Source organism: Caretta caretta, chromosome 2 (assembly GCF_965140235.1).
Source record: "Caretta caretta isolate rCarCar2 chromosome 2, rCarCar1.hap1, whole genome shotgun sequence".
NCBI lineage: Eukaryota > Metazoa > Chordata > Testudines > Cheloniidae > Caretta > Caretta caretta.
The window spans coordinates 22,964,483-22,988,457 of NC_134207.1; the positions used below are offsets into that span (position 1 = coordinate 22,964,483).

The window sequence follows — 23,975 nt, forward strand, 5'->3', positions numbered from 1 at the left end:
TGATGAACTCATGTAAGCTTGCAGCATCCAGCGGCATAACTGGACACTGCAAGGTGGATGTTCCTAGGGTTGTGTCTGGGACCGGAGATATTGACTAGTGTCATTCGGTTGCACAATCCGAGCAGCAGCTGGCAGAAAGTGCTCATGTAGCTGGGAGCAGCTTCCATGCCAGAGTCTGTGCAGGACCAGCCCAGGAGTGGGGGTTCTCACAGCAGAGCAGGGTAAGGCTGTTTCCCAGAGTCAAGGATTGGAGTGACCTAGCCGATCACCAGTCCAGATAACACCAGGGGATTGTCACAACAGGTCTATTCACAGAAAGCACGACCACAACTGGCACCCTTGTTACCAGTCTCAGCAGAGATGACTGAATGGAGATGGAGGCTGTGCTTCTCTCAACTCTTCAAGTGATCCTTCCAAGTCAGGATTGAGGCATGGTGGCAGCGAATGAGAGAACTTGCACGACTGCCGCCAGTATCTTTAGTGAATAAACAGAAAACTTCACAAGCACATAAAAATCATCATCAAACTGTTATTTTATGCACTTTCATTTGGCAATGCTAACCACCTGACCACAAATACATTATGTAAGGGCAGATCGATGTACCCGACATTTTAAACAATGCTACTACTTCTGTTCCTAAATGGTGGTATCATAAATGCAAGGTTTCAGTGCTAGCAGACTTAGGTTTTATTAATTTGAGAAACATTTGGTGGTGGTTGTCCTTTGTGACTGAAACATACAATCATCCCTAAGGCTTGAAACAAAATAAAGAGAGAACACAGTCTTGCAAGTCTCCCCCTTTTGTATTCTACATAATTTCTATGCTGAGTATTCATTATTAAACAGGCTATTGCTAAAATGAATCTTCAATACATTTGCAATACAAAACAAGGTGGTTATGTAATCAGGTTAGCTTTATGAAGGCATCTCCACACTGGGTTTAACCTTGACCTGTTTACATTGTCTTGTCTAAGTTGCATAGGTTTGTAGATGTTAACATTATTATAAAGGACTGCTGGGGTATCAGTACCAAACTGCCACTGATGATAGTTGGTTTGGGTGGCCTTCCATGGTTGGGTTGACATGAATGAGGTGTAGCCATGGAAGGAGTTACCTCTATGAAGTGGTGACTGTGATGTTGGGTTGCTGCTGTACATGTGAGTTCTGGAGGGTTGTTTGGTTTGATATGTGCTATTAGCCGACAAGCTACTGAATGGATCTGAAGGAGTATTGGCACTTCCCTGGTTGCTGCTGCTAGTGAGGCTGCCTTGGGTGGTGGTACTCTTGTTTAGCAAGAAGGGCACTGTGTGTGTGGGAGATCTCAGTCCCATCACTGGCTTGGACAAAGCATAGAGATGTCGAAACTCTTCATCAAAGAGCTCTACAACTTGGCCAGTGAACTTGGAAAGGAAGTTCCGGTGAACCTGGCCACACAACCATGTGAAGCTGGAAGAAAAGAGAACATAAAGTCCGTGTTAACCTTGTCCATGAGAAATTGGAGAACAATGCAAAGATTATGCCAATGGCTTGTGTATTATATTGTTGAAACCTATGGTCCAAACGTATTAACAAGATTGGTTTTCCAGGTGAGATGCAAGTAACTTAATGTCAATCCCCTGTCTTTGATATGATAAACAGTGTTATTACAACTGCCTCTGAAGCCTTCAAGAACCTTGTCAAGTTGACTAACCCTCTAAAGGGAGTGGTGTGAGCCAAGTCTGTTATATAAAAGTTAATTCCAACAAGCGCAGTGATAGTTTGGGTATTTGTATAGATCACAATGAGTCAAATCTACCACTTGAATCTTATCCAAAATCCCTTACTTATTCACACATCTCTTTCACCTTGTCAGAGTGAGGGAATGGGTCTTTTTACTATAATATCCCACTTTAATAAAGTGCCTTCCAGCAAAAACCAAAACAAACAAGAATTCTGAAATGTGTGCAGTGGAAGCCCTGCAGCTGACATGTGTACCTTGTTGCATTAACTAGTATCACTAATATGGTGTTAAACAGCAAGTATGTTTGAATATTTCAAAATCTGTACCTTTAATTGGGCTTTAGTGTTGTATTACTCTGGTTGTACGTCATACACGCACACAAAGAGAGAACTGTCCACATTCAAAGTTGCATCACTTTAGCCAAAGGAGCGATCTTGAATCTATTTTAGTTAACTAATGCAAAAGACTATGTGGATACTGAGCCAAAGGACACACGATGCCTGTCTGTCTATCCTGCAAGCAACACTGTAGTATTTGAGTATCTAATAAGCAGAAAGAGCCAGATCCAACTCATACTAAGTTAAAGAGACTCTCCATTGACTAATGAGAAACGGAGCAGGCACTAAATTAATAAGGCAAGCAGGAGCTGGCTGATTTTAAAGGAAGAGCCACATACCTTATGTGTAATAGTTCTGAGAATAATAAACCTATATTAACCTGTTTCCTGCAGTTGTATCCATAGCTGCATCTTCTTTCAGGAACTATCCAACTCTTTCAGTGGAAACTTTTATCTCCACGTTGGGTCATTAGCATATTTTCTATGTACAGCGTTCCCGCTTCTGAGGGGAAGGCTCAGGGGAGGCAGTAATTTTTACTATTAGTATAAACTCATCCAAAAAGCATAATTCAAAACACAATAGACTGTGCAGTTTATGCGAAGATCTGAAAACACTGCCTAATGTACAATTTTAAGATGAATCACGTTAGGTAAGAAATACTGGGTGTGAAAAGGATCCTTCCAGCCTGAGACTAATGCTGTTTTATTAATTCACTCCTTAGTAGATCTTTCTGTGGAGTAATTCTAGTATTTTGCCTCCCTAACCATGTAGAACAGCCTGTTCCGAGTTTATTCTTAATACATTGGAGTCCTGTTTTTGACTGTATCCTCTCACTCTCTCAGCAAGTTCATTTGGAAACTGTCAGTGCAATGTTGTAGACTTCACTGGCAGCTCCTGACCCTGAAATTCTTTACTTTTCCTTTATAGCTCACATTTACAACACCATAGGTGTGCATGAGAGGTGCTTCAGAGATCAGATTTAAATCTGAACATACCTTGTGGATGGGAGCTCAGTTTTGCTCCAGCTCTTCTCCCACTGATGTTTTTACCATTGACTTTAATGGGAGCAGAGTTGTGAGTATTTCTGAAAATCCCATCCGAGTTAAGTCTCTTTGTACTGAAGAGAATATAACACTGCATGTTATAAGAAGGGCAGTTAGATCGACTACTAGCTTCAGTATACCTTGTGCTCAGTTGTATAGAACAGGCACTATTTTAAATGCTTTGTCTTTTTGCATTTTGAAGACACTACAGCAGAAATTATTTCTTGAGATTCCATGAAAAAGTCATACTAATTGATCTGATGAGTAAAATCAGCTGAAAACCTTATGATGTGTTTCATATTTGTTCGTGTTTGCTCTTTTTTGCCTTTAATGGGCTCAGATTTGGAATCATGAGATCTGGGTAATCAGCAAGATGGCATTTGTGGTGTTGGCAGACCCGGGGAGAGCGGCGGCTGCTGACAGGGGGTCAGTTCTGAAGTTAGTGCTGCCCACCACCAGCATGACTGGAGAGATTTGCTGCTGCTGGCAGGCAGGGATGCTTTCAAACCTGTCCCCTGGGCAGCAGCCCCCGCTCTCTGGCTGGACACTACAGGTGGTCTGGGTCAACCTGGGACAGCTTGCATCACAGGATAGTGAGGAGTTTACTTAAAGGATTGTGCCTCAGAGATGTATAAAGTAACCTTCCCTGAGCAGGGACCATCTCTTACCTGTGTCCCGTTTTCAGCTAAGGGAAATATGGTCACCCTAGGCAAGGGGTTCACTCTCCAGGGCTTTTAATTGGGCCTCTTTTATGAGCACTGAGAGTGCGCACACAAATAAATACTTGACCTAACATTGCTAAAGACTGATTTGATTATATACGTGAGAGAATTAGAAAAAGTAGGGTTTATAATGCATACAATGTTCCAACAGCCCAAAGCCAGAGGTACAGGTGATAAAACTGTATGGAAACTACCCCCTAAACCAGATTCAAACCCTTCTAATGATCCACGACAAAAAGCTAAGCTGACGTGATTTTGCGTTACCTTTAAGGCCTACACAAATGAGACTCTTAAGGAACATCGGTTGCAAAAGTGTCTCTATTATCATCACTCATCAAAAAGGCTCGTTTGCATTGATCTTCCCCAGGAGTATAAGCTGCTGGCTAAGACTGAGGGTTAACTGGGGTTGGGATAGGGGAATGAGGAAAACAACAAGAGTGAACAAAGTAAAAGCTAGCAAGCCAAAAACAACACATGGTGTGTGAGCCTATGGTAAACACGGCAGGGCTTGATGGAGTTAAACTATGTATAAAAGATTTGGTATTCACCACACCCTCTGCTGGCCTGAGTATAAGGTTATGCAGTTTGACAAAGCTTTTGAGGTTAGAGCAGCTTGCAACAGCAATGATAAATGCAAGGCACGACTCTGAATATGAATGGTGGGTGGGTGTGCTAGCCATTTTACAGCAAAGAGAAAATCTTTGCTAGAGAAAAAGTCTGCTTGCTCCATTCCCTCACATTTGCTTTCCTTACATACACATTCAATACAACATGGATTTGCTGGTATGTTTTTTACGTATACTAATAGCATTCAAGCATCTTCAGTCAGAAGATTAAAAGAACACAAAAGTAGAAAGAACAAAAATAAACTGTCCTTGAAAAAGCACCCAATGTAGGTGTGTCTCACGGTCTGATGAGAACTGAACACAAAATGGCTGTCTCTATGGCCAGCAGAGATCTTGTCTATGCACACAGGTTGTACCACTTTATCTGTATCCCCCACTCCCTCTACACATAGTGTGGACACATTTATACTGGTATAAAAGTTCTTATACTGGTCAGACCTCCCCAAGAGCATGACATTTAAAAAAAATAATACAATTTGGATCTTTTTCTTCACCTTCTGGTTTCTGAGCCGGTAGGATTCACGTGAGTCAAGTTTTCAAGATTTTCTCTGTAACCATGAAGATTAGAAATGTAGTTTTTTAAACATGAACGCTCAGATGCTCATGCAATCTCCTAACCTTAGCATCTGGGGCTTTAATTAATACTCCAAATGTTGTGAGACTTAATAAAATTGCAAGAATTAGCAACACTACATGTTGGAAGGGAAATTAAAGTGGGCTGTTCGGTTAAAAACAATAAAACCACACCTCTAACTAGAATAGTTATACCGGTATGAAAACATTGCAGGCCAGATATTACAGGCGTAATTAACAGAAAATAAAGGCTAGACGCATCATATCTGCTAAGGTGGATGGCAGGAATCTAGCGTTTCTATATGACAAGTTAGCTAGTTGAAAGGAAAATAGAGAGTGAATCTCCAAACAGAGGCTGACCTATGCCACATTAAGAGCTCCGTAAGGTGATGGAAATGTACATGTCTCTTGGTAATGATTTGCTGATAACATGAAAAATGTGGTAAGTATTATGGGCAGCTTTCTAGTTCTGCTCCACAATCTCTTTTGAGTCAGCCATGAACAGTTAAGGTAAATCCTAGTCTCTACTAGGATAGGCCATCAGCTCTAGAGCTGGTCAACATTTTTTGAACTTTTTTTTTTTTAAGCAGCATATATTTGAAAATTATAGCTTTTATGAGAATGTTTTGGTTCCAGCAAAATGTTTCAGTTATTTGAAAACTTCCAGCTACAAATTTTCAATTTTTTTTTAAATGTTTTATTTATTTGTGAGGGGGAAAATAGCAATTTTTTTAAAAATTACTGATTTATTTTTGGTTTGCTATTGTGTAAATTGTGATTGGGTACAGGTTGTGGCATGCTGTCACTTGATGTTTTCCTGACTCTTTGATTGGATGGATATACACATAAATACATGAGATATTCACTCCAGCTGTGTCTCATACAAGAACCGCTTTGGTTTGGAAAGTTTTCAGAAACCACAAAAGATATTTCCTTGCAATATTCAAAACAGAAACAATTATATTTTCAAAATGTTTCATGAAAAAAGGAAAAATGTTGACCAGTTCCAATTAGCTCCAATTTTCTCTGGTAGAGACTGAACCAATTAATATTTAGATCCAAGGAACTTCAAACTTCGCAGCCTATTGCCCTTTGTACACCCTGTGTCTTAAAACCACAAAAGTGGTGTTATGTGTATAAATGTTATTTATTATTTGTATTAGAGTAGTGCCTAGATGTCCCAATTGAGATCAGAGTCCTCTGTACTAGGCATTATACCCTGAATAATTTACAGTCAAGACAGACAAAGGGTGTGGGAAAATAAGGCTTATCACCACATTTTTTATAGTTGCGTAACCAAACTACAGAAAGATTAAGGGTGAAAGCTTAGCACCACAGAAGTCAATGGCAAACCTCACACAGGAAGTCTGGGGGGGGGGGGGGGGGGCTAAGAATTGGACCCAGATTTCCTGAGTCCCAGTTCAACACCCTAACCACATCGCCAGCCTTCCTCTCAGCAGTAGAGCTTTAGTATGAACTTGCCACAGTTCCAGACTGCACAGTAACTACCATGTATAACCATGAATGACTTGCGACATGCTATCCATGACCACTGGAGACAGGGATCTTTTTTTCTGAGAATGAGGATAGCCAAACTTTGCTATGCAGGGTAAATAGTCTCTGTAACACAGTTTGACCATTGCACGGTTATAAAATGGTTCTCAGAAGGAAAAAAAAAAAAAAAAAACACACCTCAAAACACTTTAAGGGGAACCACTCTTGATCCTCAGTGTGGTTAGGGCCTATGAATCATAATCCAGAGTAAACCTTTACTTTCTGAAATACTTTTATCTGTAACCCAGCCTTCATGTGTACAGCACCTAACGCAATGGGGCTCTGATCCCTGAGTAGGGCCCCCCTAAGTACAACTTCAATTCAAATAATAATAGAATTAACCTCAGGTAGAACATGTGATGACTGGTCTCACCTGTATGATCCAGAGAGAACGTATCTCCAATCAGAGATGATGAATTTTTCCTGGATTTGCCCTGAGAATTTCCTGCCTGACTTGGCACAGTAAACCTCTCCAGTAACACTTCGGACTGAAATATTCTAGAGAAGACCAAAAACAACAACAACCAGTAAACACATTAAAATTCATCATCCTATTGCAAAATTTAGCTGGTAATCTTTCTTCTCCGCTAGCCTGTATTGCTTAATTTCCCCCTCCCTCTGCTAGGATTTCTTATTTAATTCCCCAACTGTATATTTTAATACTGTAAAGTGCAGTTGCATAGAATTTAGACTAAATCTTTGTCAGACTTTGTCATGTGATGCAATGCCATTGATTTCAATGGGTGCACAAACTGGGCTATATATTTGGCCTTTGTATGGAAACCTATACAAAAGGGAGCTATGGTGTACAGTATTGTAAATTTTTGGACATAGCTGGGCCCCGCCCAGCTCTATGACTGTGACGCAACACCTTTTGAAATGAACGGCAGGGGTATGTCCATAGCTGTGACTAGAATTAGATCCCTAGAGTCAGATCCTCAGCTAGTGTAAATCAGTGCAACTCCACTAGCTTCCAGGGAACTATGTCTGTTTGCACCAGATGAGGATCTAGTTCTTAGTGTTTTACGTTGTCTCTAGTATAAAACATCTCGGGCTAAAACCCACTCCTCTTACTAATGAGGCCCTGAGCCTACAAAGACTTACACATATGCTGCACTTTACACCCTGTGAGTATTATTATTATTTGTAGTACCATAGGGCTAGTGTCACAAAGAAACTTACGCATTGCTACACTTCACTTAGGCATCTAGAAAATCACTGGGAATCACAAAGCCTGGGTTAGGTGCCTCGGCTCCCTAGACAATGAATGGGGAAGGAAAGGTGCCCTAGAATGGGGTTCCCAAATGTCATCATGTTAAGTGGTTCCTTGGCCCACCTAAGCTAGCCAATGGGAGGAGCCAAGAGGAAGGGTGTGTGAAAGCCCCTCTCGTGTCTCAGAGATAGAGGCCTAAGTCTGGACCACAGGAAGGTTCTTCTCTCTGCCTGGGATTCTCAGCGGCATTCCCTCTCTTGCAGAAAGGTGCCAGCACCATTTTGGCAAGAAGCTGGGAGTAGAGGGGGAGGTGCTCCCTCACAGCTTTTAGCCCAATGGTTAGGGTACTCACCTGGGCTTTGGGAGAGACACCCCCCCCCCCATCCAAGTCTGTCCTCAGCTGACTGCCCTAATCGCTGGCCTCTGGGATATTCTGACATAGCCCTCCTCTGATCTCACAGCTGTTGATGCTGCTCCACTGTGGATTAACTAATGAAAGAGTCATTGGGCCAGAGACAGACATCAAGCAAGCAAGCAAGCCCAAGAATGACTCTGTAGCCTGGTGGTTAAAGCACTCACATTGGACAGCCAGGATCCAGTCCCTCTGCTCCAAAGACTTTTTAAAATGATTTCTTCACAGTGAAACTTTCCTCCCCTTACTCCCAGCTGCTTTGTAGAAGCTCACCTATACGGGCCCAATCTGCTACGTGAGTTCTCAGCGTGCTTGCTGGATCGGGCCCTGTAGGTGAGTTAGGTGGCAGAAAGCCTGACTTCTCAATATTCACGCAATGCTTTCGGGCTCAGGCATCCGGACAACTGGCATGGGGCTGCAGTGCACACACTCAGAGGCAGACACATAGGTGCCTCGGGAGCTTTTACTGTGAGACTGTAGGCACTGAGTGAGTTTAGGGTTTGGTGACAGCAGAGCAGGGACTTTATGAATCCCAGTGAGGCCCAATTCTGGGATTTAGGCATCTAAAGTGGCAGTTAGTCACCTAAATCCTTTTGTGAATCTAGCCCATAATGCCCTAGCATAGACCAGGATGCCACTGTGCTTGGCTCTAGTTCCACTGATTTCCACAGCACTACTTGCCAGGTATAAAGTTAAGCACATGTGCTTAAGTCTTTGTAGGATCAGAGTACTAACAGATCAGTCGTGTTCGTTGGATGAATAAAGGGGAGCACACTTTGGCTCATAAGTTTTTAAACCCTGTGTTTCATGAAGGCATATTTTCAATAAACAAACCAACCCGTTAGTTCTTGTGCTTCCCCGGCTTTGGGATTTAACAATGGTTCAAACACCATCATGAAAATTTTTAATTAGCCTCAATTTATTAGAAACTTGGGGGCCATTTATAGAAGAAAGTTTATTTCTTTATTCAGTTTTCTTTCACATAGTTGAAGACAAATTAGGCTAGCAGCCAGATACTTGTTATATCACAATTCAAATTAATACCCATGATACTGAGTTACAACAGAGGAGTATGAGTCAAAACAAGTTCGACATTAGGAACGAAAGCTCTAAGGCTTTAAGAGTTTTGTGTAATCAGCAATACCTTGACATGATCCTCTCCAATCTGCACCTTATCACACATCTCACTGAAGAGCTTTATATTGCTTTGATCAAGCAACAGATAGACGAAAACACCTCGTTTGTTAGCTGCCTCTAACACATCACAGAATATCTCAGTATCAGTGAAAACATCCATCATAATGGCCAGAACCTAGGGAGAAAAGACATTGGTGTAAACAGAGCAAAGATATATGATTTTGGGATACCAAGAAAATATAATGCTTATTTTACAAATATAAGTTGAAATGTTGTGTTGGAGAAGGGAAAATTTTATATAGATCCCTTTCCTTGTATATAGATGAGCACCCAGTTCAAAGGAATATCTTGCTATTGCTTTATTGCTCATATAAAACCAGCCTAAAATATTTTTTCTTTAAGGTTTCTTAGTAAAAGGACCTATAGAATGGCCTAGGAATTTGTAGCCCCGGGTTCAGTACTGGTGAAAATAATTAAACAGTAACCAGAAAACAATAGGAAAATAGCTAAAACAGGATTATTTCATACAAGATACACACCGGGCTTAGCAAGTAGGTGAATTTCTCCCACAGATCAAATGTATGCAGTATGAATTCATAGAAAGAAGCTTCTTCCATGTTACCCCTCAAGCCTGGAGCAATCCTCAATTGTACAACTTTCTGTATGTGGGTGGACTCAGGTTAGAACCAACATTTAGAGTTCATTTTCAGAATGAGTTTCATAAAACCTAATGTAAGCAGTCAGGATGAGCTCTACCCTGACATCTGGTGGCGAGTCATGGAAAAGAACTTCAGGGCCTGATCTCATTTGCATAGGCACACCCACCCTGCCTAGGTGGTCACTTTGGCTGCTGTAGGAGTCCCAGTTTCTCTGTTATTGGGGCAGGAATAAACTGTTATTATCCTGATTATGTGAATCAAGGACAGTGGAACTGTACTCGGCCTTTTGTTATGATGGAGGGACTCACCATCAACTAAGCAGCCCTCGATAGGCAAGGGTCATGGGTTCCAACACCCAGTAATAGAGAGAGGTTGGAGACAGGTACTGGTACTTGGTGGCATGGGCTCTTTGGTGAGGGCCTTACATGCTAATTGCACTTCCTCCTCTCGCCACTGTAGAATATCAGAGTTAAGTTGCATCTGATGAAGTGAGCTGTAGCTCACAAAAGCTTATGCTCAAATAAATTGGTTAGTCTCTAAGGTGCCATAAGTACTTTTTTTTTTTTTTGCAAATACAGACTAACATGGCTGTTACTCTGAAACAGAGCTAATTTTGATTCTATTAGGAGTTTTGTTACAGGCTGCTGAGCTGAATTCACTTTGGGCTAATGGTGCACCAGCACTGAGGCTCCCCTAACAAAACACTCACTGATTTCAGCTTGTAGTAAGTAGTGGGGGAGCCTGAGCAGCTCATGGGGATGGCTGGCAAAGCAGAGCCCCATAGAGAGGTGGGGCAATCAGTTTTGGACCATGTAAGGTGCCCCTTAAATCCCCCCACCCCACCCCATCTCCACCCAGGTTGGGAGGTAAACATTTGCAGATAAACTTTTGAACTCTGGGGCTGCCCTGACCAGGGACAGAGACCTTTGGGTGATTTTGGGTTGCTGGACTCAAGAACCAAAGGGAATGGACACGCTCCAATTTGCTTGGGTTATGTTATGAATCCTGTTGGTGGTGTTTCCCCAACATAATGCTGCATTGTTTCTCTCTGTTGTTAAAAGGCTTTTTGCTACACTCTGACTATGTGCTTGCGAGAGGGGAAGTCTTGCCTCTTGGAGGCGCCCAGCGGGGGTGGTATATATTTGTCCCAGGTCACTGGGTGGGGGCTCGAGCCGGTTTTGCATTGTGTTATTGGAATGGAACCCCTAGATATTGAACCCGGCCCTTGTTGCTGCCAACTCTGATGGGCAGAAGGATTACACTAATATTAATAGAAAATTTTTCAATTATTTTTAATGTAATTTTATTTGGGATTAAACATTTCCCCCCCCACCCCTGCACTGATTACACCCAAACTGAGCTAGTGCATGAGAGTCTCAAAGTGAAACTGACTAGAAACCAAAGGAAACAAATCTTCTGGCTGCTCTAATTTACACAAGTGGGTTAAACTGGCCCCACAACAGCTAGGATTCAAGATGGAGGTATAAAGCCACCTTTGCCCCCTATATTCCTTGAGCTGCACATTCTGTGCTGCGTCTCCTGGAGTCATCAACAAAAAATGAAATTTATCTGATTACAGCATAAGAGCTCTTGCAACTTTCACTGTAAAAGCCTTTTTAATAGTCTCCTCCAAAGTCTCACTCACAACTTCATTCTATTCACATGACTCAGCAACATTCTGGAGGAATAGGTGCCTCCTGGTTGAAGGACAACCTGTTTAGATAAGCCAAAGTAGCTGCAGGCTGACAGAAGTGCCACGTGTCCCATCCCTTTAGAGAGAGTAACTTGCAGCACTAGTTGTGGGTTGTTTATAAACTCAGAAATTACACAGACTATGGGTACTATTGTCTTGCAAACATCTCCAGATAAAACATTGTTCAGTTTACAAATACAATGATGTATTTTCTAACTGCCAACCCTTCAAACCCAACTTGGAGTCTGAGCTTCTAAACCGATTCTTTCCTTCTCCTGCACCATCACCAGTAACAAAGGTTCCACAGGCCAGATTAGACCCTCACTGACACCTATTCTATCTATTGTCTTCAAATTATGACCTCAGTGACACCTGTCCAAACTCATGGGTTGCACAGATGTACTTGGTTAGAACTTACTAAACAAACCTGTTTGCAGTGCACAAAAAGAAAACCTAGCTCCTACTTCCTTAGCTTTGTTGGCTCTGAAGGGATAAGGGGAGACAAAAAGAGCAGTGAACACTTATTTTAGTCACTGAAGTAAGAAGACATTGCTCTGAATACACACAGCGAGCAATCTGGTGAGTAAGTGCCATTCTTACAGTCACTTTTCAAAGCAAAACTACATGCTAAGGTTTTTACGGTGACTATGCAGCTATCTGGTTCAGACAGGCTGTGTGCTGGTGTCCCAAATACAAAATGGCTGCGCAACTAAGATAAATGTACCCAAATAAAATAAATGTATTTTAAATAAGAAGAACAAGAGAATTTAGGTGTGCCAGAGAATTAATGTACTAGCTTCTAATCACTGGAGGTCTGGGTTTGAATTTAGCTCAGTCTGGGATATTAGCGAAATTGTTAGCTGCTTGCTTGGTCTTACTCTGGTTTCCCTTAATGCCAAACCCAAACGGCACAGTTGTTACCTTAAGGCCTTCACATAACAAAACCAGCTCCAGTTTTTCACAAGACTATGTGAGAGGTGTCTTTCACTGTCTGCAAAGGAGAGAGGGCAAGCATAGAATGACCTGTATCACCCCTGCTTAGACAGAGTTGCACTGGTAAGGCACATACCAGGGCCTGTTCTAACCAAGCACCACATTCAACAGTATTTATAAGGAGGGAGAAAAACAAACCCAAAGGAAACATGGAGTTTCTCTTTACCTGACTGGTCTTGCTGATGCAGCGGCGTATAATGTCTCTGATGTTGCTGTTCTTCTCTGTTTGGAAATACACAGTGGCACTGGATTTCTCCTTTAGATAGGGCTTCTCTGCTGTGCTCCAGGTGTGAAGCAGGGCTGGTTCACTACCTTCAGATATAGGGAAGTATGTTCCTGACTGAAGAGAGCCAGCATCATTCTGCCTTGGTCCAGTCTCCTTCTCTGCATGAGATTCATTAGCATAGTAAGGCTCTCTGGCATTTTTCTTGATATACTGAACTTCCACGGATGACAGAAAAGCCACCTCTCCTTCTTCATTTAAGGCTTGGAGATAGGATTCAGTCCCACCATCCAAAAGGGCATCAGTAGCTAGTCTTACACTTTCATGGTGGCTGAAATCTGCTTTTATTGGCCTGACTGACTGATTCTTGATCTCCTCCAGCCGTTTCCTTATCTTGCCCACATGTCTTGATCGGCTCATTATTCTTTGGATCAGCAGTTGACTGATGCGTATGGCAAGCACTGTGCATATAGACTATACATAAGAGACCAACACAGCTCACCTTGCATGTAAACAAAGAACAAATGAGCTTCCCACTTGCACTCCACTCTGTTGTAAATTCCCTTTTGTTGAAGGAATCATTTGTTAGTAAAAACAAATAAATGTTACTACTGAAGGCAAATTGGCGCCACAAGCTCTCGCTGATTTTGTTGGTACAAGTGTATCCAAAAACTGAAGAGGCTGGTTTGCAGATGTCGTGCTTAAGCAAGGATTCTGCCCCAGATGGAACATAGGTTTAAAGCTGATTAGTTTGCTTATCTGATAGACACACACCTTGCCTGGAGGGCACATGAAGAGTTCAACCTCACATTACCCAGTGCTGTCTGATTTAATCACACTTCTTTAATCCCCTCCTTGCAGTACTCTCTGAAGGGTGTGAAGCATTGAGGCAAAAGGAGATACCTTTCCAAGCACTGTTGCACAATCTCCAAAACAGCTCGAGGCTTCTAGGGGTCCCTATAGCATTTATTGTGGAGCCAAACCAACTCAGATGTTAATCTGAATGAAGACATCAGCCGTTCCATAATTTCAAAACAGTTTAAAGGGGCCCTGGCCACTGGCTGCATCTGGTGCCACCATGACTGTTTGTTTAAACAAAAAGAAGAAAAGAAAACAAGTTTTAAAATGGACTAAATGTGACAGTTGTGCCCCATGCATAATACCTGACCATTACTTTAGGGATTTCAGTAATTTATTTCTTTTAAAACTACTCACCATTGAGTGAAAATAAAACAAGCTTATTACTGGGAGGGAATGTTGTCAGATGGCTCATGCAGGGATCAAAGTCTCACAGTGTTTCAGATTCTCATAATTTGATCACATCTTGTGATCTTTTTCCTTAAACCCCCAGCTCCTGGTGCCAAGTGATTGCACAAGAATCGCACCTTTTATTTAAAAAACATCCTAGTGGTGGAGAAAATCTAAAAAACATGGTGCAAGTGCACCTGAAAGGCTGAGAAACCAAAAGGACAACATAAAGAGCCCAAAATTTATTGCTTTTTTAAGAATCTCATGATTTTGGGCCCCGACTCTTGATTTTTGAATGTGTGGGGTTGCGAATATTGCAGGCACAATACCTGTGTTTGACTCTGGTGCTGCCATTCACCTGCTGTGAAGTCTCTTAGGTAAGTGCCATTGACATTGGTGGGAGTTAGGCACCTAAATACCTTTGTGAATATCACTCTTTATTTCACTGTGCCTGTGGCAGCTGGGACTTGAGAAGTGGGACTGGCAGCAGAGCCCCACACTGCAGCATCCCCCCACTCACCTTTAGTTCCCACACCTATGCATTACTTACTATCTCGGCCCCTGATTCTGGGATCACGTGGAGCAACTTACAAGATAGGACCTAACTTCTAGACATACAGAGCTTTCAAAGAAGGTGTTGAGGGCTCTGGGGTCTGGGCTAGGCTAGCGAAAATGAGACCAGTAATTCACCACCAATGCAGTTCAGAGCACAAATGTTTTCACCACAGTGTCATTTAAACATTATAGGTCCTAATATTTTCAATGTAAATGTAGCCCAGATCCTACAGTGGTGGCTACTTTATGAATTAATGACCGGTTTCAGAGGAACAGCCGTGCTAGTCTGTATTCGCAAAAAGAAAAGGAGTACTTGTGGCACCTTAGAGACTAACCAATTTATTTGAGCATGAGCTTTCGTGAGCTACAGCTCACTTAGCTGTAGCTCACGAAAGCTCATGCTCAAATAAATTGGTTAGTCTCTAAGGTGCCACAAGTACTCCTTTTCTTTTTATGAATTAATGTAATTCATAATAAAAAAGGAAGAAAGTATGCTTATGTTATTAATAAATGTCACACTCTTATAAAATCATTAATATTTTTAAATTGAAATAAATGGGTGGAAAATGCCAACCCTAAAGTTCCGAAGGAGAATTGTGTTTGGAGTCTTTCCTGCCTGCTCTATTAAACGAGTTTACTACGTGCTGGTCTCTAAGAAACAGTTGACTATTTGACTTTAATAAACTGTAGTTTGCCCTCAGCATTGGCGTGCAGCTGCATCAGCAATGCCAAAAAGTAATTATTCAGGGACCTGCTAAGTGCAAGTATGTGGATGGAAAATTATTTGGCATAATTAATTAGTCATGTAAAATAGCACCTTGTCAACATAAATCAATCCAGTTAACACCTGAACACATACAGTCATTAAAGTCGCTTGTCGTGGCTTTAAAAAAAAAATCTATTCGTCTTCCTGTTGCTCGTTATGGCAGAGAAAATGGAGAAGGCTCATTAAAGCAGCACACACGACCAGTTCCAGGACGCTTAAACCATTGTTCCTTTCCGCGCCAGCTGAATGCCTCCGTTATAAACGCAAAGGGATTTTGCGGGGCTCAGAAGAGTTTCTGGTGTCGGATTCAGCGGGGCGACGGCACAGACAGCCCCCTCTCAGAACTGCCTGCGCTGGGGGCACCGAGCACCCACGTCGCTGCCCCCGGACCGGGGACAGGGGCGGCGAAGTCTGCCGGGTCCCGGAGGCCCCTTGGCGGGGCGGGGAGCCGCGCACACACCCCGGGGGCTCCCGAACAGTAACTGGAAGCGACGTCCCCGCCTCCCTCGGGAGCTGCGGCGAGCGCGGCCGCTGCGTGGGGGGGGCGGCTGGGGGGGTGTGGCTGGGCCCCCCAACCCCGCCCTTCGAGCGGCCTCCCTCCCATTCCCTGAGGCGCACCCGCCCCACCCTGGCAGCGCCCCAGCCGGCGGGGTGCCCCTCTCACTGGGGGGCGGGCAACGGGGCGGGCGCAGTCGTCTCCCGGTGTTGCTGGGGGGCAGCCGGTGGGGCCAGAGCCCCGCAGCTCGCCGCCCCGGCTTCCCTGGGGGGCTCCGTTTTCGCCGCGGCCCCCTGGGCGCCGAACGCTGCAAGGCGAGCGGGCCCGGCTGGAGGGGCGGTGCGCGGCCCTCGCTTTCAGCCGCCTCGTTAGCGCAGTAGGTAGCGCGTCAGTCTCATAATCTGAAGGTCGTGAGTTCGATCCTCACACGGGGCAGCGGTTGCTTTTTTCCCCACGCCCTCCCAACGCTGGTCTGAGCTCGGTCGCTGGGTTTCAGAAGCCCCCTGAGGCCCGGGGCTGCAGGGTTATTGCGAGGAGGGGGCTACAAGGCCGAAGCACTTAGCTGAGCCCCCCCCTCCAACCCCCCAGTGTTGCGCTACAAAATCGTGCTTCTAAAGCCCTGCACGTGGAAGGGGCCCAGGTTGGGTTGTGACCTGGGGGGGGGGAGGGTGCACCCTGCTGCAGCCCCACCCTGCAGCCCTCAGTCACCCAACACGCTGAAGTGAGCCCCCCACCGTGCTGGTCCACGCCTCCCCTCCGGCTGTATCCGTCCCAGCCCCCACATCCTGCCATTGGCCGGCCAGGCCCCCACACGCCAAGGAGACGTTTGCCCTTCCTGCGGGAGGTGTGGCGGGGCGGGGAGGAGAGTAGTGCATGGGGTGAAGTGAGTGACAGGAATGGGCAGAGAGGCAGGGGTGGTGGGGGATACTGTATACTGACTGGGCTGAGGGGAGCAGCAGCTAGATCAGGGGTGGGCAAACTTTTTGGCCCGAGGGCCACATCTGGATACGGAAATTGTAGGGCAGGCCATGAATGCTTACCAAACTGCGGGTTGGGGTGAGGGCTCCGGCTGAGGGTGCAGGCTCTGGGATGGGGCCAGAAATGAGGAGTTCAGGGTGTGGGAGGGGACTCTGGGCTGGGGCAGGGGGTTGGAGTGTGTGTGGGGGGGTGAGGGGCTCTGAGGTGGGGCTGGGAATTAGGGGTTGGGGGTGCAGGAGGGTGTTTTGGGCTGAGACTAAGGGATTCAGAGCGTGGGAGGGGGTCAGGGGTTCAGGCTCCAGGCAGCGCTTGCCTCAAGCAGCTCCCAAAAGCAGCGGCATGTCCCCCCCTACAGCTCCTAAGCAGAGGCATAGCCAGGCACCTCTGCACACTGCCCTGTCCGTAGGCGCCGCCCCTGCAGCTCCCATTGGCCACAGTTCCCAGCCAATGGGAGCTGCGGGGCCGGCGCTTGGGGGGGAGGGCAGTGTGCAGAGTAATCTGGCTGCCCCTACGCGTAGAAGCCAGAGGGAGAACATGTCGCTGCTTCTGGGAGCTGCACGGCATGGGGCAAGCCCCGGAACCCGCTCCCCCAGCGGGAGCTTGAGGGCTGGATAAAAACATCTGGAGGGCCGGATGCAGCCCCTGGGCCAGAGTTTGCCCATCCCTGAGCTAGATGGTAGCTGCAGGAATCAAAGGAACAGATGACCGAGCAGGGGAGTTGGAGCCTGGGGATGGGAGAGTAAAAGCCGTTACATTGGTAGGCCATTTGGGGTATTGACAATTGTTGAAATCCTGGCTTCATTTAAATTATGGTTAGGTTTGCTTTCACTGTCTCTGGGGTTAGGATTTCACCTGGTGTCTTGTGGGGTGTTTTGCCTGTAAAGTGCTATACACAACTATAATGCTATATTTATTATTTGTATTGCCATAGCATCACATGAACCAGGATCCCACTGTGCTAGGCCCACCAACACAGAATAAAAAGCTGGTCCCAGCATTAATAAAGGCATTTGATGCTGAAAAAAATAGCTGTTTGGCTCTTCCTACCAAATTCCTGGTTGGTTTTGCTTACATCAAACCTTCGGGGGGAGGTCGAGGAGCGATGAATGTGTCAGAGAGATCCTGGACTTGGGTCTCCCCTGGAGCATAAGGTGGGACAATTTTTGTTTATTTCTATAGCAAACAAGACCACATGAAGATGACCACTTTGAAAAACTGTCTGAATGGTAGGCTTTTACAGTCCATGTGTGAGCTTCTCGAAACTTCCTGCTCAGGTGATTTGTTAGTGTTCTGTAGTCTGGTAGGTGCACAGCTGTCTGGCTGGTAACAGATGCACCAACACCACAAGCAGATTGCTGCCTGATGGGTTGACAGTTTTTCTCCTTGTCTATTCACTTAGAACATCACCATGTGTTGTCTGTTGGCAGCCTCACTCTTGTGCCTTGGATGAAAGGTAGCGTATGCCTATACTTTGAGCTGGGGATGCGATTGTCAGCACGAGAGTCACCCATGATAGCTCTGATTGAACTCGTGTGCTAAAAAATAGAGTGCATCCAGGGTGGTGAGGGCGGCTAGTTGCCCTGTGAACATGCCAATGTCTTGGATGGGTACGTATTCTGGTCAGCCAGCCCCTCCCACTCCTGGGGTTGATGCGACTAGTTTATTTTTAGGATTCTAGCTCGATAGTTAGCCAACTCCTCAGCCAGATGTCAACAAAACCAAATGGACTACCATCTGTTTAAGCAGCCATTCTTTGACAGGAGAAAGGGTGTGAGAAATTTACATATTGGCAAAGAAACAGATGCAGGCTCCCATCCTCCCAGATTTTTGTCTCCTAAATCCCAGTTGGAAATGATTCTCAAGGAAGAGAAAAAGCTATAAGAATGGGAAACAGATGCCCCAAGTTATTCCTCCCTTTCTCTTTACCCACAGCAGACACAACACCTGAGGAACAAAGAAACAGCTTTGGATCTTGTCTGAAAGGAATTCAGCCAGTAAGACTGCTGAAGCATGGGGTGAGAGACACTTTTGCTTTGAACTCACTTACCTTGTTCAGTTAGGTATTGGTTGCAAAGAAATAAAACATAAAACACAAATTCTGACTTTTATGCCTCGTTACTTGTAATCACTTAACATCTATATTTCTGTAGTTAAAGTTTTTTTTTGTTGTTTTATTTAAACCAGTGTGCTTGGATTGAAGTGTTTGGGAAAGTCCATTTGAGATAACAGGATTTGTGCATATCATTTTCTATGAATAAAATGACAGACTTTATATGAGCTTGTGTTTTCCAGCACTATGAGACAGACATTTCTGGGGGAAAGTCTGGGACTGGGAATTTGCTGGTGCTGCTCTGCAGTGTAATTCAAGAGTGGCTGGCCATAGCACTCAGACAGTAGAGCTGGCAGCCGTTTACATGTGGGAGGCTGTGTGAGAGCAGATCAGGAGTGGTTGCTCTCACAGCAAAGCAGTATAAAAGGCACCCCACATTAGAGAATTGAGGGGACACAGCTGTTCAACAGTCCAGATTGTACCCTCGGTAATGTCACATCTATCTCCTGGTATAATCATCTCTTGTGAGAGGGATCCCTGAAAAGGAATAGTGAGAGTAAATGGGAAGTAGGGGGAGCCTGAAACTGGACTGAATATCCACCCTGGATGATTTCCAGGCCCCAACAATCTGAGGGGACATTGCCTAAGTAGCTTGGCGATAAAATAAGTGTTTCCCATTTGGGTAGGGAAGGGGTACAAGTCCTTTGGGTATGTTTTAAGCAGCTTTCATCTAAATTGTCAAACTGGCTACCTCTAAGGGAGAAATCTGCCGCACCTTTTCGGATGAAGCAGAAGCAGAAGGTGTTGTTCTATGCCATGTCTTTTTCTTCCTAGGAGATTCCAATGAACTGTAGCATGGAAGATAGAAAACGGCTGAAAGTCAGCCTGGCATAGGTTTGCTTAACCTGTTTCTTTGTGGTGTGTATACACCCAGGGACATCAGCTCAGGAGTCCTTTAAAAAGTGTAATGCAGCAGCTGCCTTGCTGATGAAGAGATTACAATCCTCAAAAGGGAGATTGTCTGTACTTCATATGTCTTTGGGGATCCCCGAGGATTGCAACCACGATGCCCATATCATTGTCACTGCTGTTGTCCGTGATCTCTTTGCAGGACCCGACATATCAATCATTGCCTGTAAGGAGGTCTGAGGTTAACTGACCCTCTGCAATTAAGGATCTTAATTCTTTCTCTTGACTCTTGCGGAGATTTGTCTGTAAAGTCCGAATCCTAGTTCCAATTTATGTAATCATACTTGGCAAGGAGTCCCCGGTAATTGGCAATCCTAAACTGGAGGCTGGCAGAGAGAGTAACTCTTCCATCCAAAAATATCTAGACATTTGGGCTCCTTTTCTGTACATGTTGCTTAGAGCTTTGTTGTTTTGTTCTCTTCTGAACAGTGAACAAGAGATCTAAGTGTGGGATGAGTTTAAAGGCACTCAAACCCCAAAGATGGCACCTTCTACTTCGTTTGTCTTTATAGATGTTGGAGGAATAGATGCAGTTTTCTGCCAGAACTGTACAGGTTCTAATAGTTCCTCATTTACTGGCATAGCCAGTCTGTCTGGCATAGAGTTGGGCAAGGTGTCCAATAGTTCTTGGGACTTCTCCTGCACTACCTCAACTGGAATCCTAAGGTTTCTGCCATTCAACAAAGGTGGTCTTGAAAGACGTTGTAGTTGTCAGGGTGTGATGGAGCATTCAGGACCCACAGCTTCATAAGGTGAAGATGACAAGATGGCAGTGGGAGCAGTTCAGGTGGCGGATTTATTTCTTCATTAGAGACAAGCAATTAGATGCTATGGTAATACAAATAATTAATAGCTGAGGATCAGCAATTGCCATTTGGGGGTGGCTATTGTTGTTGGACTCTGATAGACCCTACTGGGGAGGGAGCTTTAGGTCTTGTGGGGGCCAGGAAGGATGATTTCCTAGCCTGGTGGAAGCACCATGGTGCTCAATACAGCCAGGAATGAGGGCTGTAAGAAAAGTAAGTTGGGGAGGAGGGCTTTTGTACCAGGAGAAATATTTGTCTATAGCTCATATTTTGACTATAGTGATCATGAACTCTACATTCCCTGTTAGATGAATAGGGGCCATATGAGAGGGATCTTAGAGAGTAGGTAGATGAACTTCCCTATTATCTGATGCCAATGAAAAAAAAAGGAATAATGTGGCACCTCTACTGGCGGTGACAGATGGAAACCCAGGAACTGCAAAACTCTTTTTCATTGGTACTGCAGACATACTGACCATGGATACTTCTTTGGCACTGGGTATCATTGGAGGAATGTTTACTACCAACAGTAGTAGTAGTGACTCAAGGGAGAAGGACATTGCTAGATCTTCCAGAGATATGAATCTTGGTGTTGAGACTGTAGCATGAGCAGCCATTCTGAGGACGTGGTATCAGAATAAACTGTGCTGACAAGATTGGTACCAAGGTTATGAGTACTAAAGAGAGAAGCTCTGGCACCAAGAGCTCAGCAGGCGGTGCCGTAGAGGCAGTATAGAGGCTGCTTGTGGGTGCTCCTTAGCTAGTACCAGTATTTTCAGGTGCCAGAAAGGCCTAAGTCCGGCATTATTCTACCCTTGAGCTTCAGAGGAGACATGAGGTGATCTAAGCCTTTTCTTAACACGAAGACCTGTTCTCCGGCACTTCAGAAGAGCAGTGCTGCATCCTAACTCCTTCTGCTGATGAAGTGGGCTCAGAAGTGTTAGGAGCATAGGAGTGCTTTTCAAGAACGGAAGCATTAGAGGAAGTTATAGCATGCAGTCACTGGAGCACTTCTGCTGGAGATGTGGGTAGATCTTATTTACCTAGGTCAGAAGCTGGTCTCCAATTTGCCCAGCGGATAAAGCTTTAAGCCAGTTTCCCTCCCTTTTTGGATTTTTAGAAAATAATTGATAAATGGAGCATTTGTCAGTGATATGCCCCTCATTCAAACTAAACAGGCACATATATTGTCATCACTGAGGAGCATTCACCTAGTATGAAGGACAGTATTTGAATGCTGGTGATTTTTGCTCAGCCATAAATGCTAAAACCATTAAAAAAAACCCTACCTGGAATGGACACCTAACAAAAACTGTCCTAAGCTGACTATCGAACTATTAACATAAGAACATAAGAACGGCCATACTGGATCAGACCAAAGGTCCATCAAGCCCAGTATCCTGTCCTCTGACAGTGGCCAATGGCAGGTGCCCCAAAGGGAATGAACAGACAGGTTATCATCAAGTGATCCATGCCCTGTCACCTAATTCCAACTTCTGGCAAACAGAGGCTAGGGACACCATTCCTGCCCACCCTAATAGCCATTGATGGACCTACCTTCCATGAATCTATCTAGCTCCCTTTTGAACCCCGTTATAGTATTGGCCTTCATAACACCCTCTGGCAAGGAGTTCCAGAGGTTGACAGTGCGCTGTGTGAAAAAATATTGTGTTTGTTTTAAACCTGCTACCTATTAATTTCATTTGGTGACCCCTTGTTCTTGTATTATGAGGAGTAAATAACACTTCCTTATTTACTTTCTCTATACTACTCATGATTTTATAGACCTCTATCATATCCCCCCCTTGTCTCCTCTTTTCCAAGCTGAAAAGTCCCAGTCTTATTAATCTCTCCTCATACGGAAGCCGTTCTATACCCCTAATAATTTTTGTTGCCCTTTTCTGAACCTTTTCGAATTCCAATATAAACCTACACTAAATTGTAAGTATGTATGAAAATATCAGTTTTATTGCAAATATGTAAGAGACACAGCCACTGCTCTCAGTTCTGCCCCACACCCACAGGCAAGAAGGAACTGAGGGTTGGCTGGCCCCACTCTGCCCTTTATGCCATTGGGTGGGAGATATGAAAGCACTCATGATGCAGTTGTGGCCCTAACAGACATTACTGGCCAAAAGATTCCAACCTCGAGTGCACGCACACTAAAAGTGGAATATATATATAAGAGAAACAGCACTTGAGCTACAGCATTTTTTCCATTTTGAAATTTAAATTGTGTTACTCAGCCTTTGGGAAATTGCTGCTTTGAGGACTTTAAGACTGTTTACTCTTTGCTCTCAAACATGAAGAGAAATATTTTCGGCAGAAACAAGTGGCTAGCTGAGATAGAGTAGATGGATACAGGAAACTTCAGTCCTCAGCACAGAGAATGAGCAACTCAGTTTCCAGGCCCACATATTTATTTTGACTAGCTAAGCTATGGATACTAATTTTGTTTAAGAAATTGATTCTAAATCACTATACATTGGCATGGCAGATTCCAGCTTTAGAATTTTCAAAAACATCTGACATTTTACTTTCATTTCTTATTCCTCATATTACAGCTTCTACATGATGTTCCAACTCCTATACTGGGCAAAATCCACATCTGGGATTAAATCATTTTAGCACCATCAAAATCAGTGGAGCATCAGATGATTTACAGGAGCTAAGGATCTGGTCACTATATCTAGTTTTACTTTTAGATCACCTTTACCTCATTTGGAATGCACCGTAAGAACGGCTATACTGGATTAGACCTATAGTCCATCTACCTCAGTATCCTGTCTTCCAACAGTGGCTGATGCCAGATGCTTCAGAGGGAATGAACAGAACAGGGCAATTTATCGAGTGAGCCGTCATCCAGTCCTAACTTCTGGCAGTCAGAGGTTTAGGGACACCCAGAGAATGGGGTTGCATCCCTGACTTTCTTGGCTAATAGCCACTGATGGACCGATTCTCCATGAATTTATCTAATTCTTTTTTGAACACAGTTATACTTTTGGCCTTCACGACTTCTCCTTGGCAAGCAGTTCCACGGGTTGACTGTACCAGATAACAGACAGATGGAAAACATTAAAATGATTACAAAAGAGGCTCCCATTAAACACTATTGACAAATAAATCATTTTAACAGTGCTTTGATTTTTCAGGGAATTGGTGTAATCAGAATATGCCTTGTACTCAAATATTGACTATTC

General features: G+C 44.2%; 2 protein-coding genes and 1 non-coding gene across 4 annotated transcripts; 2 read left to right on the forward strand and 1 right to left on the reverse strand.

Moving 5' to 3' along the window:
• Positions 1 to 509: 509 nt before the first annotated feature.
• On the reverse strand, positions 510 to 16,024 carry FAM83A (family with sequence similarity 83 member A). Of its 2 annotated transcripts, none has more exons than XM_048841587.2 (5): positions 15,570 to 16,024; positions 12,851 to 13,989; positions 9,347 to 9,514; positions 6,951 to 7,075; positions 510 to 1,447 (listed from the first exon to the last, which is right to left on the reverse strand). In XM_048841587.2, the coding sequence occupies exons 2-5, from the start codon at positions 13,325 to 13,327 to the stop codon at positions 898 to 900; spliced, it is 1,320 nt and encodes a 439-aa protein (XP_048697544.1). In that variant the 5' UTR covers positions 13,328 to 13,989; positions 15,570 to 16,024; the 3' UTR covers positions 510 to 897. The 2 variants fall into 2 exon arrangements, with proteins under 2 accessions (XP_048697544.1, XP_048697543.1); XM_048841586.2 differs by having other exon boundaries at positions 15,528 to 16,024.
• Positions 14,828 to 23,899, forward strand: LOC125632808 (uncharacterized). Its single transcript, XM_075124649.1, has 7 exons — positions 14,828 to 14,836; positions 15,401 to 15,474; positions 15,764 to 16,348; positions 18,130 to 18,224; positions 18,350 to 18,403; positions 18,883 to 18,965; positions 23,340 to 23,899. Exons 1-7 carry the CDS (start codon positions 14,828 to 14,830, stop codon positions 23,391 to 23,393), a joined length of 954 nt encoding a protein of 317 aa, XP_074980750.1. The 3' UTR covers positions 23,394 to 23,899.
• Positions 16,335 to 16,407, forward strand: TRNAM-CAU (transfer RNA methionine (anticodon CAU)). The gene has a single exon. It is a non-coding gene; the product is annotated as a tRNA-Met (tRNA).
• Positions 23,900 to 23,975: the final 76 nt, after the last annotated feature.

What these genes read in the sequence shown, in the direction of transcription:
- FAM83A (XM_048841587.2), bottom strand. Translation starts at nt 13,327, where the DNA reads ATGAGCCGATCAAGACATGTGGGCAAGATAAGGAAACGGCTGGAGGAG. An exon ending in GCATCAGCAAGACCAGTCAG is followed by an intron (nt 9,515 to 12,850) that starts GTAAAGAGAAAC and finishes TTTTCTCCCTAG; the next exon opens with GTTCTGGCCATTATGATGGA. An exon ending in TTGGAGAGGATCATGTCAAG is followed by an intron (nt 7,076 to 9,346) that starts GTATTGCTGATT and finishes GGTCTTCTCTAG; the next exon opens with AATATTTCAGTCCGAAGTGT.
- LOC125632808 (XM_075124649.1), top strand. An exon ending in TCTCGAAACTTCCTGCTCAG is followed by an intron (nt 18,225 to 18,349) that starts GTGATTTGTTAG and finishes CTATTCACTTAG; the next exon opens with AACATCACCATGTGTTGTCT. An exon ending in TAAGACTGCTGAAGCATGGG is followed by an intron (nt 18,966 to 23,339) that starts GTGAGAGACACT and finishes CTCATATTACAG; the next exon opens with CTTCTACATGATGTTCCAAC.